Source organism: Panicum virgatum, chromosome 3K, assembly GCF_016808335.1.
Source record: "Panicum virgatum strain AP13 chromosome 3K, P.virgatum_v5, whole genome shotgun sequence".
NCBI classification, from domain to species: Eukaryota; Viridiplantae; Streptophyta; class Magnoliopsida; order Poales; family Poaceae; genus Panicum; species Panicum virgatum.
In genome coordinates this window covers 7079230-7095004 of record NC_053138.1, presented here as the reverse complement: position 1 = coordinate 7095004, position 15775 = coordinate 7079230, and the positions used below count along the sequence as shown (strand labels likewise).

The window sequence follows — 15775 nt, the reverse complement described above, 5'->3', positions numbered from 1 at the left end:
GTGGTAGAAAGATTACTGGAGCAGAGTGTGAAAGCGACGGTCAACTCTAACGTCCCTCTGCTCGAGAAACAACTGCTCTGGGGTGACATATCTCAATCTCTTGACCCTAGGTCCTGGAATGCCTCGAAGATAAAGCAGCTCAACCTGTGGAGGCTCCTCCTCTGCACCACTGTCCTGACCAGCTGCCTCTCTCTCACTGTCACGGCCTGCTGCCCTGTGAGTACCACCACCTCGAGTCCGTGAACGTGAGCAGGACTCAGCTGTGGTCTGAGCTGTCTGAGTACGTCCTGAGTGACATAACTGCTGCTGTGGCTCCCCCTGAGCCTGAGGATCTCTGATCCTGAGTGAACCCTACCTGTCTGCTGTATCTGCAACTGCCTCTGCTCTCTCTCACTCTCGGTCCTCACGAGTGTGCTTCTTCTTCTGCACAACCTGCTTGCCCTTGCCCTTTTTGTCTCCTGCCATCTGTCATAGATAATCGATAGAAGATAATGGAATTAAGACAGGAACTATGCATATACGAGATATCCACTAAAGGAAAGAATGTCCTTAAGCAAAGCATGGAATGATTGAGCCTAAAAAGGAACATCGAGTGTATAACCGCCTCAAAATCGATGACCTACTAAAAGATTTAAGAGATACTAGGTGTGCATATGCAAAACAAGTGACATATGTGATCATGTGTAAAAAGGATAATGTACCAAAGGAGCTTCACATGCTAAAGAGTGTGTAGACCATACCCTTGCAAATCAGGGAAGAAATCGAAGAAAAAGCCTAAGAGGCAATTCCTCGAACACCTTGTGTGCACTCGAATCAAGGGTGAAGAGAACACAGAACAGGGCTCGAATGCTCGTGCGTGGGCCAAAGGAGTGGAGCAGAAGGGGCTACTCGCGCGAGATTCAAGAGGAAGGCACGTCGGTGGCGGCGAGCGGCGGCGCAGGGGGGGCGCGGGCGAGGCACGGTCGCGGCTGTGCTGCGCGCGAGCAGCGGTAGAGGCGGCGGGCGGGCGGCGAAGCTGCGCGCTAGCGGCGGCGGAGCGGCGGTGCAGGGGACTGGCAGCGGCGGCAGCTTGGAGTGGCGAGCACGGGCGCGGCAGCGGCGGCGTACGGGCGGTGGAGCGGGAGTCCGAGCGCGGCGGTTCGCGTGGAGAGGAAAGGATATGTGAGACTGACGAACCGGGCCCGCAACCAGATAGGTGAAAAGGTGAGCGCGGGCCCTCAAACCCTAAAGCACCGGAAGAATCGACGGTTCTTTGAATGGAACATCGGTGTAATCATCGGTGTAACGTTGACCAGATCTGAATGAGTTGAAAACGGGTCAACAAAGGGCACCGGAAGAACCGCTACTGAGGCATCGGAGCATCCGACGGGCGTCGCTGCAACGGCAGGAGTAAGGTCCAGAGACGCTGCAAGGCCCAAAACTCCACGCAGTAGCACCGGTTGAACCGATGCTGAGGCGGCGGTTCATCCGCCAACCATCGGATGCACCAGTGGCCATCGGTGTAACGGTCGGAGGTTGTTCCAGAGACGATGTAGAAACCGAGCCATGAAGACTTAAGCACCGGTTGAACCGATGCGTGGAAAACCAGGGCGTCGGTTTAACCGGTGGTGAAGAGAATTTTCTGCTGAACTACAAACTCTATTTCTGATCCAAATTTCAAAACCAAAGCCATAAACACTCAATTTGGACCATTTTCGAGAGACAACCTCACCCCTCAAACACTCATACATATAGTGCTCGCAAGCTTTTACATAAACATAGGCAAATTAAGATCCAAGCGAGGTTTTAAACACAAAAACCAAATGTATGAGCCACTTTGCCTATGAACTTAGAGATTGAAACCTTAAGTTCGATAGGACGTGGCTCAATAGGCATGAAAGCACAATATTGATCTTATCACTCTTGTAGAGATGATATATCATATTTAGCATGAATATCTTTCTCGAAGTGTGATTTGCTCCCTTGTGATGCTACTAACGTGATGCAATGCCAATGCAAAGCTAGAAATTAAACATGGATGCATTCTATATGACAAGCACATGCATTGCAAAAATTTAAATCTATCTTGTCAAGTTTGAACCCTTGGCAAGCTTCTTCATGATGAACCATTCTTCATGCCATGAGCGAAACCAAGACCACCGGCTCATGCAAGACCCATGTTCATCACTATCTTGACAAGGTTAGACAAGCCCCTAGCATTTGTACATATGAAATGCATCTATATGACAAGGCAATTACATGACGTTAGAAGCATCTAGAACGTTAAGCTCACTTCGCAACCTACAAAAGGTGCTTTCATCTAGAGGTTTGGTGAAGATATCCGCCAATTGATCTTTGGAACGAACACCACAAAGTACTATATCATTCCTCGCCACATGATCTCTTAGAAAGTGATGGCGAATATCTATGTGCTTGGTGCGAGAGTGTTGAACCGGGTTATTAGCAATTTTAACGGCACTCTCGTTATCACAAAGGAGCGGGATCATATCTAATACTACACCATAGTCCAAGAGGATTTGGTTCATGTAGAGGATTTGAGCACAACAAGCCCCGGCGGTAATATATTCCGCCTCCGCGGTTGACAAGGCCACGGAATTTTGTTTCTTTGACGACCAAGAGACTAAGGAACGCCCTAGCAAGTGGCACCCACCTAATGTACTCTTGCGATCCACACGACATCCGACAAAGTCCGAATCCGAGTATCCCAAGAGTGTAAAACTAGCGCCTTTGGGGTACCACAAGCTTATGCTAGGCGTATGCTTGAGATATCTAAGGATCCTCTTAACGGCACTAATGTGTGATTTCTTAGGATTAGGTTGAAAGCGGGCACACATGCATACGCTAAACATGATATCGGGCCCAGATGCGGTTAGGTAAAGGAGTGACCCAATCATGGAACGATAGAGAGTTTGGTCAACCGATTTACCTCCCTCATCCAAGTCAAGATGTCCATTTGTTGGCATTGGAGTCTTGATCGGCTTGCAATCATCCATCTTGAATTTCTTGAGAATATCCTTTGTATACTTTTCTTGATGGATGAAAGTCACTTCCTTCAATTGCTTGATTTGAAACCCAAGGAAGAAATTGAGCTCACCGATCATGGACATCTCGAATTCCCTAGCCATCATTTCTCCAAATTCTTTGCAAAGAGTGGGGTTAGTTGAACCAAAAATGATATCATCAACATAAATTTGACATACGAATAACTCTTCATTGATGATTCTTGTGAATATAGTTGTATCCACCCTCCCGATCTTGAAGCCCTTGTTGAGAAGGAAGTCACGAAGTCGTTCATACCAAGCCCTTGGCGCTTGCTTGAGCCCGTAGAGCGCCTTGTGCAACCTATAAATATGATTAGGATATCTAGGGTCCTCAAACCCGGGAGGTTGTTCAACAAACACCAACTCATTAATAAAGCCATTTAAGAACGCACTCTTCACATCCATTTGAAAGAGTTTCATGTTATGATGTGAAGCGTACGCTAAAAGGATATGGATGGCTTCAAGTCTTGCAACGGGGGCAAATGTTTCACCAAAATCCAACCCTTCAACTTGTGCAAAGCCCTTTGCCACAAGTCTTGTCTTGTTGCGAATCACTACACCATGCTCTTCTTGTTTGTTGCGGAAGACCCACTTAGTACCAATGATATTCTTGTCTAGAGGACATTCTTCAAGAACCCAAACTTCATTGCGGGTGAAGTTGTTGAGCTCTTCTTGCATGGCCATCACCCAATCCGGGTCCTCAAGAGCTTCATCTATAATTGTGGGTTCCAAGCAAGAAACAAACGAGTAATGTTCACAAAAGGAGGCATATTGACGTCTACGAGTTCTTACTCCACCGGAGGGGTTACCCATGACCAAGTCAATGGGATGATTTCTTGAAGTTCTTGTAAGCCTCTCTTGTGCTTGAGACGTTGATTCTTCTAGTGATTCGCCATCTTGATCTTGAGCTTGGGCTTGTTCACTTGTGATGTGCGTGTCATCAAATAGAAGTTGTTCTTCAACCACTTGTTCATCTTGGGCATCATGAAAAGGAGGTGAGGCATCATCTTCTTCATCGGATGACTCATCATGGTGATGTAGACTTGTCTTCATCCTTTGAGTCATCCTTGGAAGTGACTTCAACTTGAGTGGATGAGACTTGTAGCTCTTCTACCTCCTCCTTTGGCTTGACTTGCCCAATAGTAATGTTCTTCATGACTTTTCGAAGTGGTTCATCACCTACATCATCACAAGAGAAAACTTCCCCTTGGGAGCCATTAGTCTCATCAAACTCCACATCACAAGTTTCTTCAATCTTGCTAGTAGCACTATTGAATACTCAATATGCTTTGGAGTTTGATGAATAACCAACAAGAAAACCAACATCACATCTACTTTCAAACTTATCTAGGTGCTTTCTTTTCTTGAATATGTAGCATTTGCAACCAAACACCCGGAAGTAGGAGATGTTGGCCTTCCTCCTATTGAGAAGCTCATAGGGTGTCTTTCCCAAGAAGCAGTGGAGATAAACTCGGTTGGATGCATGGCATGCGGTGTTGATGGCTTCCGCCCAAAATCTTTGCGAGATGCCATAGTCATCCAACATTTCTCTTGCAAGAGTGATTAATGTCTTGTTCTTCCTCTCCACCACTCCATTTTGTTGGGGTGTGTATGTTGATGAAAACTCATGCTTGATCCCCAAGTCGTTGCAAAGCTTTTCTACTTGAGTGTTCCTAAACTCCGTGCCATTGTCACTCCGGACCTTCACAACACTTGACTCAAATTCATTTTGAGCTTGCTTGACAAAAATCTTGAAGATCCCCATAGTCTTGCTCTTGTTCTCTAAAAAGAAAGTCCAAGTATATCTAGAGTAATCATCAACAATTACAAGACAATAGAGATTACCGCCAAGAATTTTGTAGGTGGTTGGCCCAAAGAGATCCATGTGTAGTAGCTCCAAACTTCTTGATGTTGACAAATAAGCCTTCATGGGATGTGATGATGCAAATTGCTTCCCGGCTTGACAAGCACTACACAATTTGTTTTTGTCAAATGTAACATTGTTGGCGCTCCTTAAGTATCCATTTTATCCCCTGTTTAACTTTGATAATGGCATGAATTTAATATCAAAATCACTAACCATCCTAACCTCGGCCCAATTATTGGTCGTTTTCACGTTTGCACATATATTTTGGAGGTACTTCGTTTTTGCAGGTTTTTGACCAATTTTGGAGCATGAAATGGCGAGGCCCACAATCACGCAATGACACGAAGAATGACGAAGGCCAAAGCCCGAACAAAGGATCGAAGGCCATGATTATTAGAGGCCCATTCATGCACATCCACCCTCCAATGAAGCCCAAAAGACAAAGCCCACAAGATAAGATTGAGATGCTTCGGGGCTAAGCAAAGCAAAAAGATATTTAAGGAAGGATTTTCCATCCTATCCTTCTTCTCGAAGAAATCTCGAAGATAACGACGTCTAAAGGGGTGCAATCGTGAAAGACATAAATTCTAGAAGATTCCAGGAGACTTGGGGAGAAAGTTAAGCACCAGCCGGCGAAGGAAAGACCCAGGCCGGCCGGCCTAGGCTCATTGGGCCGGCCGGCCCAACCTGTTTTTAGGTCGGTTCGACCTCCCCTTTGACCGAGGGTTCCCTGAGGCTATTTAAAGACCCCTTCCCAAGGTTCACGGGGAGAGCAATTCGGGAGACGACGCCAAGGAGCAGAGAAGATAGAGGGACACCTCTCGGAGAGCCGAGGGTCGTGCTAGTTGTCTAGGGTTTGCCCTAGCCGACGTGGGAACCTTGCAAGGAAGACCACGTCGGAGTTCTGGAGCTAGGATCATCAAGATCAAGGTAGGGCCCCGGTTGTGATCTTGTGATGTACTATCATTCATGGTGAAGTTATTTGTGTTTCCGAATGTTTAGCGACCATGTTCTCCTCTTTCGATTTCGTTCTTTTCTTTGGGTTCGCTTCATCTTAGATCTATTATCGAGATAGATCACTTAGCATGATCTTGTAGTCATGGTGGCTAGAGGTTCATGGCGGAACTACCAAAGTGAGTTCGACTTGCTTCAGGGTATCCCGTTGAAAAGGGGGGCGTTGTGACAGGCCGTCTCCACAGAGTAGGTTGGGTATCGAGGGATCGGATTGGAGATTTTGGGTTTAAAGAGGCTTTTCATTGAGATTCACATCTATCTTACTTCACTTTATCTAGCTGGAACTACAACATATGCATGATCTAGGTGATCTAGATTGGTTATCTCTAACTTTCTCTTGCTACCTTCGGTGTTTGTCGTGTTTTTAGTAGATTAGATTCGTTTTCACCATCTCACATAAAGGAATCTCTATGCTAGCAGATTGTTTCTTGTCTCTTTGGTTCCGTGGATTGATAAACCTTGGGGGAATACTCTGAGGGAAAAACTACACGAAACTGTGCTCTTGCGGTATATAAATCGGGGGCGCTAAGGAGCGTCAACAAACATCTTTGACACCAACCACCATACCTCGTTTGAAGTCCTTCTTGAGTTGGCTCATGCCAATATGAGCAATGCGGCGATGCCAAAGCCAACCCATGGAGTTCTTGAAGAAGAGACATGTCGCCAAGCTTGCATCATTAGATGAGAAATCAACAAGGTAAATGTTATCATATCGAAATCCTTTGAATATTAAGCTATTGTCCTCCTTGCTTGTCACTACAACCTCACTATCATTAAAGGTGCATATTAGTCCTAAATCACAAAGTTGAGCTATAGATAACAAATTGCAACTAACCGACTCAACAAGCAACACATTAGAGATAGAAAGATCCTTGGTAATGGCTACCTTACCCAAACCTACCACTTTTCCTTTTGAGTTATCACCAAAGGTGACATGTTCATAATCGCCCACATCTTCATCTAGTGAGGTGAACATCTTTACATAGCCGGTCATGTGTTGTGTACATCCGCTATCAAGCACCCAATGCTTGCCACCGGCTTTGTAGTTCACCTACACACAAATGAATCACTTTTGAGGTTTGGGAACCCAAGCAAGTTTGGGTCCTTTGACATGAGTTACTAAGGCTTTAGGAACCCATAGTTGGCGTGGTAGTTTTTAGGCACTCGCCAATAAACTTTACATTAACCTTGCCACTTTTAAGCTTGCTTAACAAGAAATGATGTTCATTGAATTGAGACTTGTAATTAGGAGGCAAGGTAGGAGGTGGACGAGTAGGAATTGGACACTCTCTTGTGTGATGCCCGGTGATTTGACAATGTTGATAATATGAGCCAATTTCCTTGTTGAAGCATGCCTTGAGTTCCGGCGACTTGGGACAATTTTCCGGAGGTTTGGGAAATGATCCAAGTCCAGTTGTCCCAAAGTGCCTTGCATTGTGGAAGAGAATCTCCTTATGCAAGTATTCTCCCCTTGTCACATTGAACATGTATTTGGTCATGCTTTCAAGTTCCTCCTCAAATTGTTTCTCCCTATCATGGTTAGTCTTTGAACAAGAAGGAGAAGAATGACAAGTAGTAGGGTGAGGTAACTCTACAAGATCATCACAAGAAGTAGCTATATTGACTTTGATGACTTTCTTTTGAGTTTCTTTTAGTTCTTCATCCAAAGCATCAAAGACAAGGTCAAGTTCTTGATACATCATACTTAAGTTAGCATTATCAAGCTTAAGCTTCTTGTTGCATGAAGTAAGTGACTTGTTAAGCATAACTACTTCTTCATATTTAACATTTAATTCATCATGCTTAGCAAGTAGCTTGTCATGCTCCTCTCTAAGTTGCTTGCTAGGAACAATGCTTGTATCATGAGTTTCTACTACATCATTATGCCTAACAATCAACTCATCATTTGAGCCCTTAAGCTTGGCATATTCAATTTCAAGAACTTTACATTTTGATTTGTACTTCTTGATCACTTGTTGGTACTCATCTAGGATGTTTTGCACTTCATTAGGAGATAAGCAATGTTCACTTTCATCACTAGAGGAGTCGTCATCATCACTCACCTTGGAGTTACCTCTTGCCATGAAGCACATGGGTGGTGGAGGTAGAGGTGCCTCATCACCACCATCATCATCATCATCATGCATGGCAATCCTCACAATCTTTTTCTTGGATTCTTCATCACTTGAGTCATCATTTGAGGATTCACCATCAGTGATCCATTCTCCAAGGAAAGTCTTGCCCTTCTCTTTTCTTGTGAAAGACTCTTTCTTCTTGTGGTCCTTCTTCTCATGACTTTTCTTTGATGTCTTGTGTTGATTGTCATCATCTTCTTGTTTCTTGTTGAGCTTTAAAGGCTCCGGACAATCATATGAGAGGTGGCAATATTTGCCGCAATTGTAACAAATTTTCTTGACATTGTCCTTGCTTTTCCGGGTACGAAACTTGTTTTTCTTGGGGTCATAGTTGTACCCTCTCTTGTTCAACATTGACATCATCTTGGAGGTCTTCCTCATGAGAAGTGCTAGCTCAACATCACCCTCATTATCACTTGAAACTTCGTTAGCTTCATCTTCGCTTGAGCTTGGTGATGGAACTTTGCACTTGTTCTTTTTCTTGGACTTATGATCACTTTTAGCTTTGAGTGCAAGATCTCTCTTGTCTTGCGGCGAATCAACTTCTCCCAAGAGGAACATCTCGTGAGACCGAATCTTCCCAACAACATCACTCACTTCAAGTGTTTCAAGATCCTTCTCATAGAGCAATGAGGTGACGATGTTGTACTTGGGCTTGTATAGACAATGAAGGATCTTCCGGATGATGTCACTAGTAGACAAAGGAGAAATTCCAAGAGCATTAATGTCCTCAACAAGCACATTCAATCGAGCATACATTTGTTCAACTAACTCATTTGGAAGCATTTTGAATTCATTAAGTTTTTCCTTAAGCATTTGATATTTTTCTTCACGAAGCTTTTTAGAACCAACATAGATAGTTTCAAGTGCTTCCCAAATTTCATGAGAGGTCTTTTTGCTATGAACACGAGCAAAAATCTCCTCACTAAGAGCATCAAACAAAACATTCTTCGCTCTAGCACCATATTTGACTTGATCTTCATTCCAAGGACCAACTATAGGTTTTTCTGTGACCGCCCAAGCGATGGGATTAATAGCCTCAAGGTAACCCGCCATGCGAGCTTTCCAATAAGCATAGTTTCTCCCATCGAGCTTAGGTGGACCACCACTTTCCCCGGCCATTCTCTAGGATTTTAAGCCTAACAAGAGAGCCCTGGCTCTGATACCAATTGAAAGGATCGTGGCCCAAGAAGGGGGGTTGAATTAGGACTTTTTCAAAATTCTATCTAGTCCTTAACTTAGACTAGTATTGCACAATCTACAAATTTGAAACCTAGTCGCTAGAGCATGCTAGCAAAATGTCCTTAGGTAGGTAAACACACTATCATGATCATTTTGTCTAAAAGGTTTCACACTAGCAAGATCAAACCTAAGCAATAGTTCACACTACCATGCAAGTTGTCCTAGTCAATCTACAAGCAATCAAAAGCAAAAATAACAACAAAAGGATTTAATTACTTGAAATAAAAGTAAGGGACACGAGACAACCGGATTTTTTCCCGTGGTATCGAGGAGTTGACGCTCCCCCTAATCCACGTTGGAGCACCCACACAAGGGTATAGCTCCCTTGCTTCACCAAGGAGCAAGTGATCACTAAGAATGCTCCTTCTCCATCTCCGGAACGGCGAGTTTCACACCATGTACAATCTTCTTGTCTTGGGGCTCCCACAAACTCAAAGAGCTCACCAAGAATCTCCCAATCACCAAGACCGGCTAGGTGCCGTCAAACACCAAGAGTAACAAGCTCCTAAGCCTTCACTTGACCTACACTCAGTTGGCCCTAGCTCAAGCACACTTGATACACTAGCAAAGGATGAATTCTTCTATGTTGAAGCACAAACAAAGTACTAGATCTTCTCCCTTTTGCTCAATGCACTTTCTCTTCTTCTCAAGGGTGGCCTCAGGTATTCAGGGTGTCAAAGGCACTGCAAATGAGCCAGGGGGTGCCCTTATAAAGAGTGGGGAGGGTCACATAGCCGTTGGAAGTCCACTGCAGAAAAACCGTGACCATCGGAAGAACCGACGGGTGACAAATTTGAGGCGTCGATTCAACCGATCTCTTTGTGTCCAATTATTAGCCGTTGGGGTTTCTGACACAGTATCCAGGCTTGCATCATTACACCAGTGCATGCTCCGTAGAGGCATCGGTTCAACCGGTGCTGAAGAAGTTCACTGATCAACTCAAACAAGCTCTCTGGAACATAGTACATCTAATGCACCGGTGCTTTGATTCTGAAGCGTCGGTTCAACCGGTGCTGAAGAGGAGTTGAGGTTCACCAAAACATGCTCTCTGGAACAAAGTACATCTAATGCACCGGTGCTTTTCTTGGGACCATCGGTTCAACCGGTGCTATAGAGATTGCTGATTTGATTTCTGCTGGCATCCAGAGAGATAGACCGACAGGGCGTCGGAACTTCCGGCAAGCATCGGATGCTCCGATGCTAGGGGCATCGGTTAAACCGGTACTGCTGTTTTTCTTTGTTTTCAACTGAATTGACTTGGATTCGAATGTGACTTCGATTGTTTCTTCTTCCAAACGTTGTGTTAACTTCTATTGACCATTTTGGGTTGTTTTTGAGCGAGTATGCAAGATTTCTAAGGCCAACTCAATTTTGATCAAGCTACTAACTCATGAACCCCTCTTAATAGTACGGTCAAGAACTAAAAACTATAAACCCTAGCTAAATCAAGTGTCCTTCATCTCCTTGTGACACTTGAGACTAGAAAGGTCCTTAATCTTTAAAATTGAGTCCTTGGCACGCATGGTTGTTCCGAATTGAGGGGTCTCTTTTCACATTTCATATGAGACTGAACTAATTATTAATTTTTCCTTCAAAACACACGTTAGTTGCATACGGTTGTCATTAATCACCGAAACTTACCATTAGCATCTATCGGCCTAAATGCGCTTCAATGTGCCCCCGGCATGTCCCTTTCCTCTAAATAATGCCATATTATGTGTAATAAAAGCATCGATCATATCCTGCCATGAAAAAGATGAATCAGCTATATCAGCGGACCATCTTCTTGTTTCTTACTCTCAAAGTAGCTTTGTTCTTCACCTTGGCGGAGTAATGGCGGTGATGAACAAATCATTCGGACATAAATGTATCTACTTTATTTCTAAAATGGAACATACACCAAAAGTGTGATGATTAACTAGAGCGCGCTTGCATTTAAATCTCTTGCACATTTGCCAAACTCAAATATGAAAAAAAGTCTTTTTAAGTAATAATAAGCACAAAATTATGCACTAAGGGCGATAATGGATTCAGATAGACATAATCTTTTTTTTTTGGGTGGTACACTACAGCGTAGGATTTGGGAGCTTAGGCTTCACTAAGCACTACTGGAAAACCAGCCTTCAGCACCGGTTAAAGAAGCCCATAGCTACCGATTTTCTAACCGGTTCCCACAAACCGAGACTATTGACTCGGGTCTCGGATACCGAGTAATCCAGCCGGTGCCTTTGGCAGCTATAGTCCCTCACGGCATCACGTTTAGAAATATTTACAAATATACAAGTCATATTTATACTGCAGTTACTAGTCCCTCAAGAGTTTGAAGAGGACACTCTATTGATGTGTCCATCATGGTAGAACTCACCTCTAGGATCAAGGATCTTCTTCACAATGAATCCTGCGAGCTGCTCGCACACGACGTTATAAACTAAATGAAAGGATAATTAATATAACAACTATAAACTAAATAACTACATTTAACAATATTGATCAAATGTATAAACTAAATAAAGTACTAACTACATTTTAAAAATTAATTTACTAAATCATGGAGAGAAAAAACTAATCTTTTTAAAAAAATTAAAAAATTCCTCTTCCCTCCCCTCACTTGGCTGTCATGAACAGTGAGTTCACGACAACTTGGAGGGGGAAGGGGGCGTATTTATAGGCGCGGGCCAAAGGCACCGGTTGGTGCTAATGACCCGATGCAAAATCTAATTATGCCGGGCCTAATTGATCCGATAATGGAAAATCTCCAATGCGGAAACAATGTCTTTTTTTCGCGACCGTGCCTAAGCACGTTTTTCATTAAGAAGGAATGTGGAAACAATGTCAAAAGCGCATTTAGATGTATTATTAGAACAGACATAATTAAGGGCAAGAAATCGGTGCAAATTTATCTATATTATCCACCTGTACGAAAAAAAGTATGCATACATATTAATATTATCCATTGTGATATCTGGTTGGCGGATATTGTTCTTTAGGTTGATTGTTATTATCTTGTTTGTATGTCAAACCTACTACGTACTCAATAAGAAACCAATAACTGCGGCCCGGGGTGTACACGTGTTGGCGTTGTGGCCTTATGAGTATCTCCTGCCTAAAATGAGGTAGCTGATCTAGAGACTAGAATGTTCGGTGATAGCCACAAAGAAGGAAAGCACCTATCTGTTTCTGTGCGGTTATTTTTGCTTCTGTATTAATGTTACATTTCGAACAGGTTTTCAGATAAAAGGAGAAAAAGGCACGACATTATATATATATATTATATGATTTTTTGTGTTGAGTACTGAAATGTGCAACCTAGATATTTTGACTGTACACTGCTCAATTATATACGATGGCTTCTTGCACTGTGTCACGATCATGCAATGTGTGTCGCCTAGCAACAGCACATGGAACACGCCTCACAGGAAAGCATGGAGCTGGCCCTAGCATCTGTGTCGTCTGGCGCTGCTCTCCTAGCTAGAATGGTGCCACGGCAACACAGCGTGTGAAAACTGAACCAGAGGACGACGTTAGGTGGTGAAGGACTGTCGGTGCTGATTGGTTTTTGTGTCTGGCATCGTTATCCTCATCATCTCGTATGGTAGCTAGTGAGGATTGAATGCATATGCATGCCACCGAGTCATCAAAGAAGCACAGGGGCACGTGATTTTCATTTAATTTTCTGCCAGGGTATGTGATGTGAGATCGCCAAGTGATCCAAAGCCGGTTGCTTGCACCAATTAGGGATGGAAAACCATGTCGACGAGGTAATAAGGATCGGATGATCCTCTCTCACTCACCTCTCGCCGGCCGGGTGGGCCTATATATCAGGCACACCCCACCACCTCCCCCAGGCGCAGATCGATCGAGCACCCCAAACTTGCACACAATCACCATCAGTTCTAGTAGACAAGACATGTAATAATTAAGTTCAAATCCCCTCGGCGATCGAGCTCGAGTGACTCATTCCAATTTCCACAAACACTGCCGATCCATCTCTGTAATTGACTCCGATATTTGTGCGCGCAGATCGACATCGACGATGAGCTCCGTGGACGCCACCGGCGGCGAGAAGAAGACGTCGTGGCCGGAGGTGGTGGGCCTGCCGGCGGAGGAGGCCAAGAAGATCATCCTCAAGGACATGCCCGACGCCGACGTCGTCGTCCTGCCCGCCGGCTCGCCGGTGACCATGGACTGGAGGTCCAACCGCGTCCGCGTCTTCGTCGACACCGTCGCTCAGACCCCGACGGTGGGTTGAATGATAAACGTACCGCCTGCATGCTGGATCAAAGCTGCTAGCTAGCGCCTACACCCTTGATGTTCCTTCCTGATTACCCTTACTGGTTTAGCTTTTAGCTAGTACACTAGAAAAGGGAAGATCTAGAGATCAAATAATTGAAGCTCATCAAATAGTATGGGGAATGGAGCTAGCTGCTGTCTAGAATAAAACTGATGGAATGCATGAATAAACAATGCTGTACGTCATGAGTGTATTATGCATTTGAATAAATGTTCTTCTCTATCTGTTATATTTTCCTAAATAAAGAAAATGAATTATGAGCATGCAGCCCAGCTTTGGCCAAAGATAATAAAACTGATCTGACCATATGTATGGACTACTATTTGGTTGGTTGAGAAAAATATTTTCCACAATATAGTGACTTTATGAAATCCTATTTATATCAATAATTCTTCCCGACCGCATACTGACCTCCTTGAATGAAAACTTGAAAAGCTTCTGAAGCAGGAAAGCAGAAGCCATGGCACACTCCATTGCTCGCCTCCCGTGCTCCCGAAAGCCAAATCGCTCGACTCCGGCCCTGTTTGGCACGGCTCCACGAGCAGCTCCGGCCGGAGCCCTGCCAAACGGGCGTTTTTGCTGCGGCTCCGGTTATGAAGCCCACGCTGGAGCTGCTCGCGGCTTCCACATGGGAGGCGGAGCCACGTTTTCGTGGCTCCAAGCGGCTCCGCCCCCTCCTTCCCGGATTACCCCTCCTCGCGCACGACGGCGCGCCGCACCACCGCGAGGAGGCTCGCTTCACGCAGCCCAGCGAGGAGAAGGCGGCCGGCGGCGAAGGGAGCTCGCGGCGGCGAGGACCCCCGAGGCAGCCATCGGTGGAGGGAGAAGGTCGTGGCGGCAGGGGGCCCTGAGGCGGCCGGCGGCGGAGTGAGCTCGTGGTGGCGGGGAGGCCCGAGGCGGCCGGCGGCGGAAGTATCTCGCGGCGACGGGTCCCTAAGGTGGGCGGCGGCGACGCGAGCTCGCGGTGGCTGGGGGGCCCAAGGCGACCGGCGACGGGGGCCCGAGCTCGCGGCGGCGGAGGCCCGAGGCGACCGGCGACGGGGCCCGAGGCGGCCGGAGGCGAGGGGGGCCCGGTGCGGCCGGCGGAGAAAAGGAGAGGAGAGGAAGCTCGAGGGGAGGACCGGAGGAGATTCTAAACGGATAAGGAGAGGAAAAAAAGAAAATGGGAGAGAAAAAGGAAAAAGAGAGGAAAAAATTAGAAGAAAAAAAGAAAAAAAAGGTAATTTAGACATTTTACCACCTCAATCTACTAGGTGAAATCGTTTTGCCAAACATTTTTCAAAACGGCTCCAACTCCATTAGAGAAGCCGCTCCACCAGAGAAACAAGAGCCGGAGCTGTTTTTAAAGGATGTGGAGGCCTGGCAAACAGGCCCTCCATATCGCGCTGCTCAGTCCTCTTCGACGGCCACGGTGACAGTCCGCCGTCGATTCGCCGCTTTTCCTGTCCAAACATCGAAACTGACGCGGCAAGATTTTCCAGTGGGGGCGGAGGGCGGAGCCAGCTCGCCGCCGGCAGGTGTCACGGTGTCTGGCACAAGGTCTGTACGTAACCAAGCAAAACATGGCTGAAAAAAAAGTTCAGATACAGGTTCCGGTTGTAACTCCGCCAAGGAGAGCAGACTGATTGTAACTCATACACTGGTTGAACAATGTGTACTGTAGGCTACAAAGTACAAATTCAAGGATTTTCGATGGGCCATGCCAAATGTCATTTGGATAATCCATCTATGGATCAAGAAAGCGTTGGATAGGCTGCTCTGATTTGGTTGCCGTCTGCAGACTTAACCTGAATTCTTCAACAGCAAAAATTAGCCTGAAATTCCTGATGTAGTGGCAAAAAAGTTTAGCTGTAACTAGCAGTCTAGCATGCCTCACTACTCGTGGCAACAAGATGCATCCAAGTACCCAGTTCAATTTCAATTCAGACTAGCGCGTCCAATGTACAGTGAATTAACAGAGAATTCACTCAATCCAGAGTTGTGAGCACAGGCTGTTAGGATGTTGTCTGAAGACGCCATCTCTGATGTTTGATCCATCATCACATGTTTCCCGCGGGATTTGGTCAGGTTCCTCTCAAGCTCATGCCTGTATGCTGACGGAATTTTTCCCAACTCTATACCGTACAAACGTAAGCAGAACCTGCAAATACTCGAAATTAAGCTCTGAACTTGTTCGTGCATATAC

General features: G+C 45.3%; 1 protein-coding gene across 2 annotated transcripts; it reads left to right on the top strand.

The window, feature by feature from the left end:
• The first annotated feature begins 12857 nt into the window (after positions 1–12857).
• LOC120697188 (subtilisin-chymotrypsin inhibitor-2B-like) lies at positions 12858–13853 on the top strand. 2 transcript variants are annotated; one of them, XM_039980333.1, is made up of 2 exons: positions 12858–13057; positions 13320–13853. In XM_039980333.1, the coding sequence occupies exons 1-2, from the start codon at positions 13047–13049 to the stop codon at positions 13546–13548; spliced, it is 240 nt and encodes a 79-aa protein (XP_039836267.1). In that variant the 5' UTR covers positions 12858–13046; the 3' UTR covers positions 13549–13853. The 2 variants fall into 2 exon arrangements, with proteins under 2 accessions (XP_039836267.1, XP_039836266.1); XM_039980332.1 differs by having other exon boundaries at positions 12978–13208.
• The last annotated feature ends 1922 nt before the right edge of the window (positions 13854–15775 follow it).